Source organism: Strix uralensis, chromosome 28 (assembly GCF_047716275.1).
Source record: "Strix uralensis isolate ZFMK-TIS-50842 chromosome 28, bStrUra1, whole genome shotgun sequence".
Lineage (NCBI taxonomy): Eukaryota > Metazoa > Chordata > Aves > Strigiformes > Strigidae > Strix > Strix uralensis.
The window spans coordinates 3469175-3485151 of NC_133999.1; the positions used below are offsets into that span (position 1 = coordinate 3469175).

General features: G+C 42.0%; 2 protein-coding genes across 4 annotated transcripts; both read right to left on the minus strand.

Moving 5' to 3' along the window:
• Positions 1-668: 668 nt before the first annotated feature.
• Positions 669-4058, minus strand: GNRH1 (gonadotropin releasing hormone 1). The gene is made up of 4 exons (XM_074852196.1): positions 4012-4058; positions 3411-3552; positions 2649-2744; positions 669-710 (listed from the first exon to the last, which is right to left on the minus strand). Exons 2-4 carry the CDS (start codon positions 3549-3551, stop codon positions 669-671), a joined length of 279 nt encoding a protein of 92 aa, XP_074708297.1. The 5' UTR covers position 3552; positions 4012-4058.
• A 2775-nt stretch (positions 4059-6833) lies between these two features.
• KCTD9 (potassium channel tetramerization domain containing 9) lies at positions 6834-15831 on the minus strand. Of its 3 annotated transcripts, none has more exons than XM_074852183.1 (12): positions 15714-15831; positions 14512-14633; positions 13819-13862; positions 13542-13638; positions 12986-13044; positions 12264-12392; positions 11614-11681; positions 11416-11511; positions 10811-10960; positions 10332-10437; positions 9925-10058; positions 6834-9109 (listed from the first exon to the last, which is right to left on the minus strand). In XM_074852183.1, the coding sequence occupies exons 1-12, from the start codon at positions 15759-15761 to the stop codon at positions 8993-8995; spliced, it is 1170 nt and encodes a 389-aa protein (XP_074708284.1). In that variant the 5' UTR covers positions 15762-15831; the 3' UTR covers positions 6834-8992. The 3 variants fall into 3 exon arrangements, with proteins under 3 accessions (XP_074708284.1, XP_074708283.1, XP_074708286.1); XM_074852182.1 differs by lacking the exon at positions 15714-15831 and adding an exon at positions 15106-15242; XM_074852185.1 differs by lacking the exons at positions 12264-12392; positions 15714-15831 and adding an exon at positions 15106-15242.
• Positions 15832-15977: the final 146 nt, after the last annotated feature.

Consider the following 15977-nt stretch of genomic DNA (forward strand, 5'->3'; position numbering starts at 1 on the left):
CTTTTAGTCCTCTGCAATTCAATCAGCAAAAAATAGAGCTTTTAAACTGGCTCTGAAGGAAGAGTAGGAGCTGAGCTTTGGAAAGGGAGTCTGCATCTCTCTGGGTAAATGACATATGATTCACTAAGTCTGTAAAGCAAGGTGTATAAATTTTCGTGGTTTTTAAAATGTATTAACTGTTGTAAAGTTTGTAAATACCTTTTTAAAATAAATGTAGTTTTTATGAGTGAACCAGTAAAAAAAGAGCATATAAAAGTCTTTCATACATGGACTGCTGAAGTGCGAGTGGAATTACATTCCAATAGTAAGTTTATTCTTGATTTTTAACAAAGTTGTATTACTGTTTTATCCAGAGACTAGTGAGATCAGACAGTGCCTTTGTCCAGGCATTGTCTGTCCCTGTGAAACAAAAGCTGTCACGTCCAAGTTCTCATTGCAGGGGACAAAGCAGACCCTGCGCTGCTGAGTCCTGCCACTGGACTGGAATTCGTTCGCTTTTACATATAAACTAGTAATCTACACAACAATTATCTTCTGCTACTTAAATGCAGCTTCAGAGTATTTATTCACATAATGCAATCTAAGCAAAGGCCATTTGAAGAGGAACTGATTTTAACATAGCTCTGAAATTTTATTCTGGGTCCATTGTTCCGTTTGGCTTTGTGGATTTAAATCTTCTTTTGTCTAGCTTCTCCTTCGATCAGACTTTCCTGTAAACACACATCATATACTTTTTTTTAAAGAGAAGATGATGGAGTTTTAAAGCCTGGTCAGATGCTAAAATATTCATATTGTGGTCTCCGTTGGAAGGAGGATTAGAATGACATAAATCTGACCCGACACGATCTCTCTGCCACCTGCCCATGGATCTGATCATACAGTATAATGTAACTGACACTTATAATGGCCCTTTTCATCCCAAAGTGCATGACCAACTTTACATCTGTTAACGGGTCCACCACTGCAGCAGTTTGTGGAGTGCAGCCCCACAGCTGTTGAACACTGTGGGCTTAAGCAGTTGGCCAGGAGACCAGAGACAAGAAAGCTGTGTGTGCAGAAGCGTTACGGGGTCATTACGGAGTGGCACAGTTGCCCTGTCACCTTCTCTGTGTCCTTAGTGCTGTTCAAAAGGAAACCATGTTCCTGTGTCGCATCCTGCTGGATCTGGTCTCTTACATGAATATTTATTTATGTTCTTACCTCAGAGTTGAAAGCCTGAGGCGTTCTGGGTAGATGCACTATCTGAACATGTTATTTTTTTCCTGTACGTGTCTTAGCTAGGTGTATTTTTGTTTGTGCTCACTACCAGCTTCTCCAGGAAATGATGAAGGTAATTTGAAAGTTTTTCCATGGGGTGGACCATTTCCAGACACCTCCCCTTTCATTGCATAATATTCCTGTAACAACTCCAGGAATGTGTTACACTAGAAAAGCTGCATCTGGAAAAAATTCTATTTGTTTTCAGTGTTATTAAGCAGTTAGAAATAAGAAGGCCACATAGTTCAGATTGTGCTCCAGGAATAAGATGCAAACTAAGTGTGTGATGCAAAGGCTTAGAAGTTTTTACACTTATGTGCAAGATTAGCAGCAGTTTCTGAGCAAACCTAAGAATCTGCCTGGGGCGGGGGGTGCCTTCAGCTCTGCAAAGAAAGGCCAGTTTCCCTCAGTGAGCAAGAAGGACTCATTTCAAATATCCTGATAATTATTCTAATATCTTTTCCCGCCTAACATAGTCTCTTGAGGTAAAAAAGAAAAATGTCTATAAACATACTAAGTTACTCTTGCTGGCTGTTCATTCTGCAAGTAGTGCTATTGGAAGCCAGTCATGGACAAAGATTCCATTTTATGTTCAGTACAAATAGGATTAAATATGACCTAAAAGAGATATTTTTGGGGTAGTTTGGGTAGTTTCTGCATGAAAATCCAATGGACACCAGACTATGACCTGTCTGCCTTCCTCTTACGGAGCTTATGAGCCTTTATTCAGGCCAGGGTCCTCAGTGAAGGGCTAGAGTGTGTACTTGACACTTTTGGTCTTGGCTTCAGAAATTAAGTACAGATTTGAGTGTTTCTACTTCTAGGACAGCTCAGAGACACTTCCCAGAAAGTGGCGACCATCTGGCCCGATCAAGGTGTTGCTATATTAATTAAAGAGCCCATTTTTGCTTGAGAGTATTCTTTCTGTGGCAGTTAGTTTGTATGAGAAGTCTCGGCTGTCACTGCATTAGAGCATCTAATGGCAAATACATTTCCCAGTCTGGGGACCTTGGGAGCAGCAGCTTCCATATGGCTTGATCCTTCAGCTGGCAAAGTGTGCCTTTGAAGTTAAGCATCTGTGAATGCTGCATAGATTTGTATTAAGGTAGAATGTGTTTGACTTTATTTTGTTTTTAATTTAGTGAGTAATGACATTGCTACAAGGGGAGCCTAAGAATAATGTAGCCCTGTCCTAGAGCTGTAACTGAGGTACTTGAGAATGATGCAGATAATAAGGGCAGGGCCAGTATTGCCACATGTGAACTAAACATACATGCCTCTTCCTCCTCCTCCTCCTCTACCTTTTTTTCCTCTTCCCTCCATGTACTTTCCCAGCCTGGACCATTCTCCTAATTTTCCCATACTGATAAAATTAAAAATATGTTACTTACCACGGCTTCCTTCAGATCGCTGAACCTGGAATGCTGATAGGAGGCTGGGCATTCAGGCTTCTGCACGTCCCCTAACTTTTCCATTTCACCTGCAATCTGAATTGGGAAGTGATACAGCCTTCATGAAGGGAGATTTTTCTGCTAAAACAACTCTACCCTAGTTACAGATGAAACGGTTCCACTGCACAAGTTACATTCCCCTCGTTCCCAGGTGCTACGCTTGTGCTTCGGAGGGTAGAACTGCTGTTAGGAGGGACTGCACGTGAAGTATTGGAAAGGATGGGAAAACCACTGGTGGACAGAACCTTCCACGTCTGCTTTGTCCTTTAATTGCTTACCCTCTAATTGGTTACCACATGACAGCTGCCCATTGCCACATTCTCAGGGAAGTGGAGGAATGTTGTCATAAACCAGCCCATCAGAGTGTTGGCTGCAACTTCGGGAGAGGATGAAATTGAGTTTAACCTGGAACTCAAACTCCCATCTCTCCTTTAGAGCAGCTGCCCAAGCTCTCTGCCCGCAGTCGACAGCACTGTTCTTTATGCAAGGCTGTCGGATGTCATCTTATCCTAATGCCAATTACTTTCCAATTGCCACTGTAAAAAAATGTGTGTGTGTGTGTACGTATGTGTGTATACGTATGTGTGTATGCTTGGGGGGAAAGAGACAGATACACATACACGATGAAGCCTCTTTTTTACATCTTTTGTAGATAAGGGATCCTAGCTAAAACAACAGGGTGTTTGACAGTCTAGAACCTACCTCTTGAACGGATTCCACCAGGTTTTCAGCGTTCCTTTTTCCTCCTGGTTGCAGGCCGTAAGACCAGTGTTGAGCCAAGCAGATTTCCACAGACATGACAAACAGGAGGACACAGACAAAGATCTTCCTGGACTTTTCCATCCTGTGAGAGAACAAAACATCTTTCTGATCATAATGACATTACAGCCCCATTTTTATCTTACAGAATTATGAAAATGTTACATTTCTGGATCTCCAGTTCTGATCTTCTGCACCCCAGTGGCATTGTGCCTATGTGTGAGTCACAGCTGGATTTGGAGCATCTCAAAGTGTGGATTAGCTCATTATAAAGAGATTTAACATCTGAAAAATTTGGATGAAGATCTAAATTAATATTTTTGAACACCCTTTCAGAGTTTTAGGAATGTCTGGACCTCAAAGGTTCCATGAAAGTCCCTGTTGATATTTGACAGATGTGTTCGGTTTAGCCCATTTCTGTTCGAATGTCCCTGCTCCTTAAAAAGTGCTCTTTGCAGTCTCTTCTAATGCAAGTTTCTTCTAATACAAGCATCTGTAAGCACTAAGTAAAAAAGGAATACGGTGTGTTGTTCAAGCACATCACCTGCTTGCTGAGAGAGGTTGCAGAGTAACTCCAAATCTTCTCTGTTTGAAAATGTCCCACAAGTATGCTTGTCATCTCGCTGCTTATATACAACCACCCCAACACCAAACCTTTCACAGCAGGTAACTTTATCTAATTCTATCTCACAGGCTGCAATTTTCTTCTTAAAATTGCTGTAATGCAGCAGAAGTAAAGCACATAATTGGAACACCCCCGGTGTAGCTATTAAATTCAGCCGTTTTCTCCAAGAGCCGTAAAAGTAACAGTCTTTCTTTTAAGAGGCTGTAAATCTGACATTCAAACCTAGCTGACTGCTGTTGCCCTGTGGAAGATAACACCATCTTTTCTTTCAGTGACTTTTAATTTTTAAGTAGAAGTTCTTGGGTGAGTTTGAATTTGTTGAGAGGGGCTTACGGGAGTTGAAATGGGTGAGGAATTCAGCTTAGTCTCAGTCTCTATCAGGCATGAAGGAAACAGTCCTTCGGTGCATAAAGAAGAGCCAATGATTGCCCAAGTGCACAGAGCATTTTGCATGCTGCTTTCAAAGTCCTCCTCCTTCATGTTTAAATTAAAGTGCCTTGATATTCTTTGCTCTATAAAATAAAAAGTAGTATTAAACTGGTCGAATGGACGAGTGTGTTAGATTGTAGACAGGCTTTGTTGTCACGACTCCCAGACACCACTGTTATTTTGGATTTATATATGTGTGTGTCTGTGGTTATGTATGCATATTCTTCATTCTTGAGAGTTTTTGCACTGCAATTTTGTAAAGGAGTTGATAGCTATTTGCATGCAGGAGTTAAATTCAGTAATTTTGACTACAGAAATCTAATTTTTTTTACTCACCTCACAGCTATTTTGACTTACTATGTACTGTTTTATGTGCAATTGAATGTATCATGTTTAGTGTTCTTCAGACATCCTCTTCCTGCTCCCATGACCTCTTTGAGATTAATGGATTAAAAGTAATTTAATAAGTAAATAATTTAAGGAGGATTTAGTGACTAGCAAAGAGTAATTCTTCCTGCTGTAATGCTCCTCCTACTCATGGCAAGAGTAGCCAACATTCATTTAACTTCAGCTGATAAACTGATCAAGCTGTGAAAATCGTTTGTTTCAGGGGGAGAAATGTTACCTCAGCGTAGGCACATCACTTTAGAAGTGAGCTTTTCCTGTAACAGTGTCTTAAGATTCCTTCCTTCCCTGATGAGCCTAGCAAAAATTAAGGTGATTTAAAGGTAAATCGAAGATTTCTGTTCATCCTGAGGGATGACATTTAAAGGTGCTTAGCCCTATAATTGCACCTTTTATTAACCCACCATTTTAATCTAGGTCTAATGACAGCCTACCCCTACCATCTTTCCACAACTATGTTTCTCTGCAGGTTTCTGTGGTAGCTACAAAGCACGTCAGAAAGGGCCTGCAGCTGCACTGGTTAGTGAGCGGTTCCACGTCTTCTCTTAAACTCTAGGCTACAGTTGTAAGTTACATAAAGGAGTTGGGAGCTTAAAGGAATGTTTACAGCTGGTTTTGTTTGCCCACAAATCCTTTTAGGGGCCTGTGTAACAGAAACCAACAAACTCCTGCGATTTTGGCAGAGGCAGAGTCTGAATGGAAGTTTGATCCAAGGTCGGGGAGTGCCTCAGTCTGGGCTTGTCGGGCAGGTGCCAGCTTTGTGCTCTCCAAAAATCAAAGTGTGAAGCTGGGTTTTTATCACGTGAGCTCTCTTTAGTTTTCAGACACTGGAATATGGTTGATGTACGCTTTTCAGATGAGGTCCCAAACCTTCAAGTGCAATAGCTTTTCTGGTTTGGGGAGAGAAATCTTAATGCCTGCCAGTGCTGTCAAGTACCTACCTGGGAGTCAACGACTTGTCAGGAGAACCTGGGCTTGTGGATTCCCATTCTAAGAAACAAGATCTCTTCTTATCTGAAGCCTTGGAAAGGCATTTCCTAACCTACTGAGTCTCTTGGGCTTTTTAGACACCATTCCTAACCCAAAGGAGCTGAGAAACCGAGGAACTAGATTTTTGTCTGATTTTGTTCTCAGGGTGCTCTACAGCACATACACAGACGGGCTGTATTTGTATCATCACTGTTGTGCCCCAGAGTCTATTAGACCGAAATCACGAGCACTTTACAGACCGAACTCAAGGACAGTTTTTTTCTTCCAGAAACTTTAGCGCTTCCCTACCGAGACAGAGTTTGGTTGCTTGTTCTGTGTGATGATCATCTCTGATGTGGAGGGAGTGTTTTAAATAGTGCACATACCCATGTACATTGTGGTTAATGACTTCTGGCTCCAAATACTTTATTAAGCAAATATGAAGGGCGGCCACAAAGAAAAGCTTAAAAGTGTTGCAGATGAATGATGAGTCAAAAAAAACCCCAACCCCAGGAAAATTCTCAAACTGAATGTATCAGAAACATTGCAGCAATCCCCCCAACACAAGGTACACTCACTTGTTTTTCTAGCAGGTAAGATTTATGCTTGAAAATTTTTTTGCTTTCTGCCATAGTGCAAATTGCCTGTGTAGAAGGACCATCTAAAATCAGTCTTCTCATACAGTAAGTACTCAACCATCACTAATTCCTAGTTTACAAGTAGCCTGTTTGAGAAAGTGCTGGTTACCTACAAGTCCAGGCTAAGGTGAAAGTCAAGGTCTCACGAAAGCCAAACCCAACTTTCACAACAGTATTTTCAAGCTTGTATACAAGGAGCTATCGAAGGGAAAACTTGCATTCTCTTCTACCTTGCTGTCCTTCCCGTGTACATCAGGTAAGATCGAGATTGTTTTTTTTCAATTAAGACAACCAAGACACTTTTACATTTCACACTTTTATTAATGCAATTTAAATTAGGCTGGAACCTGCAACTTCTGAATAGGCCACTTTGGGCTATTCATACAGCTTTGTCATAGCAAAAGAGGTACCTTAAATTCATCTGTGAATGAATGATGCCACATGCTGTGATTATTCAAAACATAGTGCTTCAGTGAAAGTTCAAATATATTTTATACACAGTGATTATGAAAATAGATTTTTTTCCATACAATATTTTACTTCTGCCAGCTACAAAATATGATAAAGAAAAATAATTCATTTATTTCTCTAGCCCTAGGAATCTTCTTCTACTGCAACATATACATCACTCTCAGTGAAAGCGATGAGGTGGGAGAAAGAACTTCAAAACCACGCTGAAATATTTCCCTTGAATCTATAGGTGTATTTCACTGAGGACACGGTGTTGTCCTAGAGCCAGATCAAGAGGCCTGGGAACCTGGAGGAAATAAAATCCCAGTTCTGAACCACACTGCTGTGGGATTTTGAGTCCCGGAAGCTCATGTCATATGCCTGAGTCAACCCAACTTGAAAATAAGGGAGAATTCCACAATTCCCCCCAAACAAATCGTACTGGTCCTGAACCAATTCTTTCTAGATTGATGGCAAAGCAGCATTTTCATAACAACTACTGAGACAAGACAACTTCTGTTCAGAGGACAGGAAATCTGCACTGCCAAGTAAAAGCTAAGCCACTGAAGTAACTGTGGAACTCAACCTGCTGCTAAGTGTGTCCCATTTTGTAAGTTTTAGGATACATTGGTTCTTAACTTCCAGTAATAGCTCTATTTCCTTAGATTCAAGGTTAGTTTTAACTTTGGGGTGTTTTAATTAAGCATCTGAGGTAAGAGTTCTTGATGCACCTTTTTTTTTTTTGGTATAGTTTGTGTGCTTTTTGATTGTGTACAAAATAAATGTTGTGTTAGATGAGAACTAGATTGATACTACAGTGGAAAGAGCTTATTAAATGAAGTGCACCACCACTTAAATTGAGGCTTTCTGCACTGCAGAAGTCACATAGTTCCCTATTTGCTCACAGGTAAAGCAGTTGTGCAAAGGGCACCCTGCCCTCCGCAAGATGCTTTTACAGCCACTTTAAGCAGGCCCAAAGTGGAGTACTAAGATCTGGATTATGCCCCCTGCTTTCAAGGATTCAGTGTACACGAGTATTTGCATAGTATGTTGAGGGGAAACAGGTGCCATTTATTCATATACTGGAGTAATGATGGGAGGATGGAGCATGTGCTGTGGCCCCAGTGCTCATCTCTGCTTTGGTGACAGTACTGTATTTTCCTCTGTACATTTAATTCCCCACAAAGAATGAAAAAAATCTATAGGTACTCCAGTTTGGAGTGGTTAGGACAGTTGAAAGCAGGAGAATTTTTCTTACCAGCTGTGATTGATAGTGCAATTTCACACTAATTTGGAAAGGATTAAACAAGACATCCCATTGCTGAGCCGGGATGCTTTAGTTGTAACTAAATCTGCTGTGCAGGCAGATCCCTTCAGGGGAAGCAGCTTCCACTGCGTATTTTAGAAGATGATAAAGCTGTTCTATACCTGCATTCAAGCTACTACAAGGCAATATATTACCTATGATGACAGTTAACTTCTGTTTTCACCCCAGAAGAGTACCTGAAAACATCCTGTGGACATTGTCTCACCCACATCTGTCTTTTAATCCACTGTGCATGAATGAAGAAACTAACTGTAAATACACTAGCCTAACTGTAAACCTGAACTTTGATGCTACTAGACATGAATAACATTTTCTATTCATATTGCAGCTACAGATTTAATAAATAGAATTGCATATATTGTGCTTTATAAATTAAAATGCATTCCAAAGTGAGGCAATGCTAAACAATGAATCTATTTAACCCTCCCCCCCAAACCAGCCACACATTCTGGTTCTAGAAGCAGCCCACTTCCTCACTCTGTTTGCAAAGGTAAACGCTGTGTCTGTTTCTACCTCTTAAACAAAAGCTCCCTCCCCCAAAAGTGATCAAAGAAGAGTTTACTTAGGCACTACTGCAGATGTAAGTTGTCTAATAACCATTACTTCTAACTTAATAAGGGGAGGAGGTGAAGAAAGTCACAATAAATGTTTTGATTCCTTCCTCTTCAGCATATTCTCTTCCCTATCTGACGCTCTGAGACATGTGCAAAGGTGTCAGCATCTCTTCAAAGATAGCTCCTTTTACATTAGATCCCCTCAAATTAGCTTCTTGCAGATCACAACCTGACAGATCACAATTCTAAAGGGTAAAAGAAAAACAAATGTTAATTGAATACACCCAGAATTTAGTTCAAAACTTTACCTTAACTACATTTATACAGAAACCACATATACTTCCATAAATTTCCATGTAAACTTCCAGTCTGTCACCTCAATTTAAAGTTTTAGTTACTTCTTCTAAGAGAATAGAGTCTTTTCACAGTAACAGCTGGATTTATTTTTAAGTTGTTAGACTGACACTCTTTATATCGAATTATCTTCCAGGAGTTACTAACACTTGCTGAACAGAGCGAGAAAGAAGCCACCTCTTGCAATCTCACCAGACATTACTCTGAATACTTCTCTCTCTAGTACTTGGGGAAGAACAGCCACGTACGCAGCTTGCAAAGTGAGCTAGTTTGTCTTTCTAACTAACAGAGGCAGCAGTGTATCACATGCCACCAGTCAGGTAAGACTCCATCATTACTCTACAAATGACATCTCAGGATCAAAAAAACCAACCACCCACAAACCCAGGCCACTGCATTTCTCTTGAGTTCTTCCGTGAGGGCACAATCTCACACTAAGAGTTAGGTTCAGCAGTATTTCCATGCATCACTTTGAGATGATACAAGCCATTCCTGGGGCTTGGAGGTGCTGGCAAAGCCAAGACTTTAGACTCGCCTTCCAAACTGAGGCTAGAATGAAATGTGATTCCTTAGGTCAGCCATAGCTCACTAAGTCTGAAAAAAGAAGAGTTCACTCTGTCTAGTTGGAAGCTGGAGAACTCAGCCAAAAGCCAGCAAACCCCACAATCAGTTGACTAGTTAGTATATAAAATGAATCATAACTCACTTCCAAATCAGTTCCTGCCAAAGTTGCTCCTCTAAGATTACAGTTTTTTAGTTTAGCATTTTTCAGCGTTGCAACTCTTAGATTAATTCCTGTCATTTGACTGCCTTCCATGTCAACACCTTTCAGGTTAGCACCTAAAACAGACAAAGAGCAGTTTCATGAGGAAAAACGGTCAGAAACACAGTAGCTCCAGAATGATGCTTCCTCAGAGCCATGTAAATTGATAAGAGGTCAAGGTAGAACTTGGAATTTAATAATTATACGGTCACACACTCAGGCTGGTTATTTGTGGCCTCTTGTCATGAGAACATGGACTGTACAAACACCAGCTAAACCTTTCACATGCCACATAGATTTACAAACACATGGTTCGGTTTCCAGAGAGTACCTACCAGGCAAAAACTTACCTTCCAAATTAGCTTTAAGGCCTGATGGATCTTCAAAATTACACCCTTTTAGAGATGCTCCTTCTGCGTTGGAACACAGCATCTTTACCCCTTGAAGGTTGGCACACTGAGAGAGACGGACACGGCAGTGAGATTCATCAAAGCGCGAAGATGAACTGTTACCGAAAATGATCAGAGTAGAGTTTTCATTTCTGTTTTGGAAGTGAATCCCATTAAAGCACAACAGCCTTGTTACTGTGAGGAAGTGTAGGAACTTGCTATGCTATTACTTCTGTATCATCAGGAAGGCAGATAATTCTCACCCACTGCCATTTTTTTACTTAAGAGAGCTTCGAAAAGCTTTTGAAGTCATCTAACTAGAACAATTGCAGAAAATATTGAACAACTACATGTTTTACACTTATCCGCTTGTTCCAATTCCTCTTCCCTTAAAATAACTAAAGGATACCCCAGACTTTCCAAGATGCAACAGTTCTTACATCGAGCACTGATCCAGAGAGGTCAGCTCTTTCCAGATTGGCACAGCACAGGTTGGCGTGCGCTAGGTTGCAACGGCTTAGGTTAGCCATCTTGAAGTTTATGTATCGAAGATCGAGACGTGAAAGATCCGCTCCGCTGAAATTGAGACCCTAAAACCAAAACAATAAACCCCTAAAAGTTACAGAAGAGGAGGTGTAGCTCTGAACACAAAACAGTTGAGAGAATCATGTATATGTATATAAATATACACAGAGATCTAGATATACACACACAGGACCATCTATTCTACTACTTAAGACTAATGAAATGTAAGTGCAAAGCTATCAAGCACTATCCTCGGTTATGCTAGTGCATTTTACATTTAAATAGAATAGCTTAACAAATTGCTTCTCCAGGAAACCTTCAACCTAAATAAGGAAAGCAGCCCAAGCAGCGTGCTTGAATTTCATGTTAAGGTCACTGCCACAGTTTGGAATCAAAACTCAATTAAAAAGCAGGGGGGAAGCACACATTGTTTGGATTTCATGTTGTCACATGATGCTGCAGGATATTTCACCACCAGACACCGACACTACAGAGCAAGACAAAGTCTGCATCTTCGCACCTGACATCGCAGCTCAGACTTGGTTGGGGTTGCCAGCAGGAATCGGACAAACTCCTTTCGAGATATGGGAGAATGATCCTCAGCTGGCTGGGAATTCTGTTGAGAGAGTTGTTTAAAAGCTAATACGGACGGGACTAAATTATATAGTGCCTGGAAGAACAGGACATGTGCATTCATGTATTAAAGAAAACAAGTTACCTTAATAGCTATTTCTAGATGTTCAATTAGTGAATCGATACCAAAAAACCTGGCTTCTTCCAAAACACCTAACAAAACAAAGCAGTAGTTATTTACAGGGAGTCGCTAAACAAGAGGGCATTCTTCTTCCCTCACTGGAGAAGGCAGTGTGTAGCCAGGAAGTTTGGGTTAATCCATCCTTACTACTGGAGGAGCATCAATTCAATCAACTTTCCCTACTTGTTATACATTTTACCTACACTAACAAAGATGAACAGATCACTCGTTGAAGTTTAAGGAGTCTTGAATAAATGCAAACACTAATTAAAACTGACAACCACATTACGTTAGATGTAACTGGATAGGGGAAAAGCAAGCTTGCTTGCAGCTAAAAGGAAAAAATAACTCAGAAAGGATGTTTCCAATACCAAGGTTAAAGATACTGAATCCAGAAGGGAGAATTTTTAATGCTCTCAAATAAGTTTAAACAGTGTATCTTCATTAAACCAAGCATTGGAATTGCAATGCTTGAGAATAAATTCACCAAAGAAAAATCCCAAACATTTAGATGAGCATACAGAACTCCCACTGACTTGATCATGTTTACCTGAGGGCAAAGTTTAACTTCTAAAGAGTAATAATTTAGGAGATGTCATACAGGTAATACCTACCTAGCAAATTAATGCCATCATTTACAATGAGCTGTCCGTGACGCAAATAGTTCAAAATTGGCTCAAAATACTCTGGGCTGCGGTCAATTAGGAATGCTCCTCTATGATCTTGCTTATTTCCCCAAGCATCTGTTTCCACAACATATATATAATTAAATTTGATATATTAATAGAAGAGCATTTGCTTCAGTTTCAGATTTTTACTACCAAAGGGTACTGGATTATGAAACATTCCACTTGAAAGGACGTTTCTTAGAGAAAAGGAAGGAAAATAAGAGGGGGTAGGGGGAAATCACCTTAAAATGAACTCACTCCTGCTACAAATAACTAAAACCTTTTATCACATACATAAGAATCATTGCTAGAATAAAAGCAGCATTAAGATTTTAGTTTCCTAAAGGCTGTCACGTAGTGTTTGCCCATTGATTCTGTTGACAAAACCGAGCAAGATGCAACACTAAGATGAAAATCTAAACTCAAACAGAGGCCCCAAAATAATAACTATGGATGGCAGTTATACTTCCAGTTTGTGAGATGATAAGCATTACGTGGGCAACGGAGAAAGAAACAATTATTTAAAAAATGATTATACGTTCTGCTTTGATACTTTAACATACTTTTGATACTTTAACATATGAACAAGAGTCTCAACTTGATAGTGCCTTTTGCCTGCTTTGCTAATTTGTTAGCTTGAAAAATGAAGTTTATTTCAGTATACTAACCTTTATCTTTAAACATGTGGGCCAGCATACTGTCAGGTTCTTTATTAACCAAAGTGCTCCTAGAAAACAAAGGCAGCACAGTTTTATTTTTACACTGGAGTGTCTTCCACAAGAGACAAACTTGCTGGCTGGAGTGTCTTTTCTGCCCTCGGTGTGCAATATGCATTGCAACAGCTACAACACTGTACTGATTTCACTTCATATAGTGTGGTAACAAAATATGTTTCTGACCTGAGGTAAAGGTATTTTAAATACAAAGCACTTAGTTAACTGAAATATTCCAAGGATAAATCCAGGCCTGTTCAGGTTTTTCATCAGTTTTACTTCATATGTAAACTGTTTTAAGAATTAATTTGTTGCCAAATTGCGGTAGCAAATACGAAATACAGAGAAAGTTGCAGAAGTCAAAGACCTCCTACTCCATAGTAAGTAACTTTTCTAGCTCTTTCGCAAGAGCATGTGGAGCCTCACCAGCTGAATGTACACTACCAGCTGCTGTAACTACTTTACTGAAATCAAGTGCTTTAAGAACAAAACCAACTAGCTGCATTTTTACCGTGTAGTGGTGAAGTATCGGCCTCCAACATTGAGGGTTAACCAATCTGTGTGTGACCCTGTTAGTTCTTCTTGAGGTCTCCCATCAGTCTGAGGATCTACACAGATGAGAAAGACACAGTAATTACTAGAAAAAAATTGTGAATATTTCTGAATCCTCCATATGGTAAGGCATGTCTTCTGGAAACACCACAAAAGAAAATTTTAGATTCATATTAAAGCAAAACTAACCCTCTTTCCATTAAACAGAAGGTTAAACATAAGAATGACAGACTTACCAATGAATGGTTCCCCTTCACAGACAAACAAAACATCATCATCCCTGAAAGGGGAAGAGGAGGAGAAAGGAAAAAAAAATTAATCATAATTTTTCGTTCATCTAAGTGACAGTGGGAACCCCTCCTGATTAGTTTAAGGTAAATGATAATCAGTTGCCATTAGTTAGAACTTCAGTGTCTTTTATCTTAATTTTGCAGGTTCCAGTGGATTGTAATATGCTTGACTTCACTAGAGATGTTATCTGTATCAACCAGGTAGGGAGCACTTGTTACTCAACCAGTTTAGTTTCACAAAATAGTTGCTTTTCTCCCCGCTCTTGGGAGTATTCTGTGAGGCCGAAGCAATGCTACAGTTTGTCTCCATTTCAAAAAAACCCCTCATCCAAGTGCTGACTAGAATAGTGGGATTTTCCTGGTACACACATTGCACTGTAAATCAACACAGGAGGATGTTAAAAGGCATAAAATGCAGCTTGTATCAAGTTCTGATTCATCAAGATAGAAATGCTTTGAAGTTCAAAAGACAGTAGTATTTTTCCTTGAGGCATGAAGGCACCTTTGGGCACACTGGATGGCAATGATTAGATCTGTTTTTAAGGAAAGCACTGGTTATTGCTTAAGATCAGAGGACTAACAGGCTAGTAACTCTCTTAATCCCCATCCGTGACTTGACTTTTATTGGAGAAGCCTTACCTAATCAAAGCGATGTCATCAATGAGTCCACCTTTTCCGTTGTAAACACTGGTGGCTTTTATTCCAAGCTTATTACTAGCCACAGACAGCAAATCGGATAAAGTCCCATACACAGCCACAACCTGCAGAGGAGAGAGGCAGCTACAGGCACTGCGTGCAGATAGTTTCTGCCATTTCAGAGTTGTTACCAGGGCTATCAATATCTTCTGTGGGGAGGAAGAGATGTATGGATCTTCACTAAAAAAAGGAAACGAACAGACCAACTTTGATGTTAGAAACACAGCTGCCTTAAAATGGGGCGACTTGCACATCTCTCGCCCAAGACTCAACGGGCCGAGGTGGCAGCAGCAGTGGAAGAATGAACGTTGGTACTACGGGAATATTACGATTCAAGTATTTATTTCTCTAAGGAAATACTGCTCTTTGTTCTGTTCCAAGTCTCTCCCGTATTTACCTCTCTAAAACCAAAGACTGAGCTACTGCCACATTAACTGTCTCCACTCCAGATGCGTGGATGGGGACAAGAGGGACCATTTAGAACCGCATCGCTTGGCCTTTTCCTGAGCTGTTTGTGCACTGCTCGGGCCCAGAGACCTGAACTGTTTTCACTCCTGAGACATGAGCGCCCAGGCTCTCACAAGCGAGCAGAGTCCGGACCATTCCCTGGGCTGCCCCGTTCCGCTGGGCGCGGCAGAGCGCTGCCATCCTGCGGGACTGAGCTGCCGCGCTCCCGCCGTTACCGAGGACGTGCCCAGCAAGACCCGACTCAGTAACGACGATCCGAAGGTGCCTTTAACTGCGACTCCAGCAAGAAGTTGTCGGCTTGTCGCGATTCCCCTCAGCACTCCCCAGCAGCCACACACACCCCCCGCGGCACCAGGACTAGGCCCCGGCAGCTCACCCCGCGGCCGGGGAGGGGGCGGCGGGAGCAGCGCGGCCCCTCCGCCGCAGCCAGGGGCACTGCGGCCCTGAGGGCTCCTCCTTCGTGCCGAACGCAGAGGCGGGAGCCCCGTCCCGCACCGGCGGGAGCCCAAACGCGGCCACCGCCGCCCCGCCCCTGCCAGCGGCTGCCCGCCGGCTGCCACCCCGGCCAGAGGCGAGGGGAAGGGAGGAGGAACAACCCGGGGGGGGGAAGCGAGCAGCACCTCCCCGCGGGCGGCGGGACTCCACCGAGGGCCCGACCCCCCCTCCCCGCCCCTCACCTTCCCGTTCCGGGGGCTGCCGTTAACGAACAGCGTGACCCGCCTCATGCTGCAGCGGCGGCGGCAGCCCCAGCCCGCTCCTCCTGCCGAACCCGGAAGGCAGCGCCCGCTGACCGACATGAGCCGCAGCCAATCGCGGCCGCGCCGCGCTGAGCCCGCGGTCCAATAAGAAACGCGTCCTGCCGGAGTAGCGGGGCAAGGGCAGGTGGGCGGGGTAGGCGGGGCAATGCTAGAGAGGGGCGGGGCGTTCCGGCCGGAGCGCTG

What these genes read in the sequence shown, in the direction of transcription:
- GNRH1 (XM_074852196.1), bottom strand. Translation starts at nt 3,551, where the DNA reads ATGGAAAAGTCCAGGAAGATCTTTGTCTGTGTCCTCCTGTTTGTCATG. An exon ending in TGGTGGAATCCGTTCAAGAG is followed by an intron (nt 2,745 to 3,410) that starts GTAGGTTCTAGA and finishes TTCCCAATTCAG; the next exon opens with ATTGCAGGTGAAATGGAAAA. An exon ending in GCGATCTGAAGGAAGCCGTG is followed by an intron (nt 711 to 2,648) that starts GTAAGTAACATA and finishes GTGTGTTTACAG; the next exon opens with GAAAGTCTGATCGAAGGAGA.
- KCTD9 (XM_074852182.1), bottom strand. Translation starts at nt 15,216, where the DNA reads ATGGCAGCGCTCTGCCGCGCCCAGCGGAACGGGGCAGCCCAGGGAATG. An exon ending in GATGACATCGCTTTGATTAG is followed by an intron (nt 13,863 to 14,511) that starts GTAAGGCTTCTC and finishes TTCCCCTTTCAG; the next exon opens with GGATGATGATGTTTTGTTTG. An exon ending in ATCTAGAAATAGCTATTAAG is followed by an intron (nt 11,512 to 11,613) that starts GTAACTTGTTTT and finishes CTCTCTCAACAG; the next exon opens with AATTCCCAGCCAGCTGAGGA.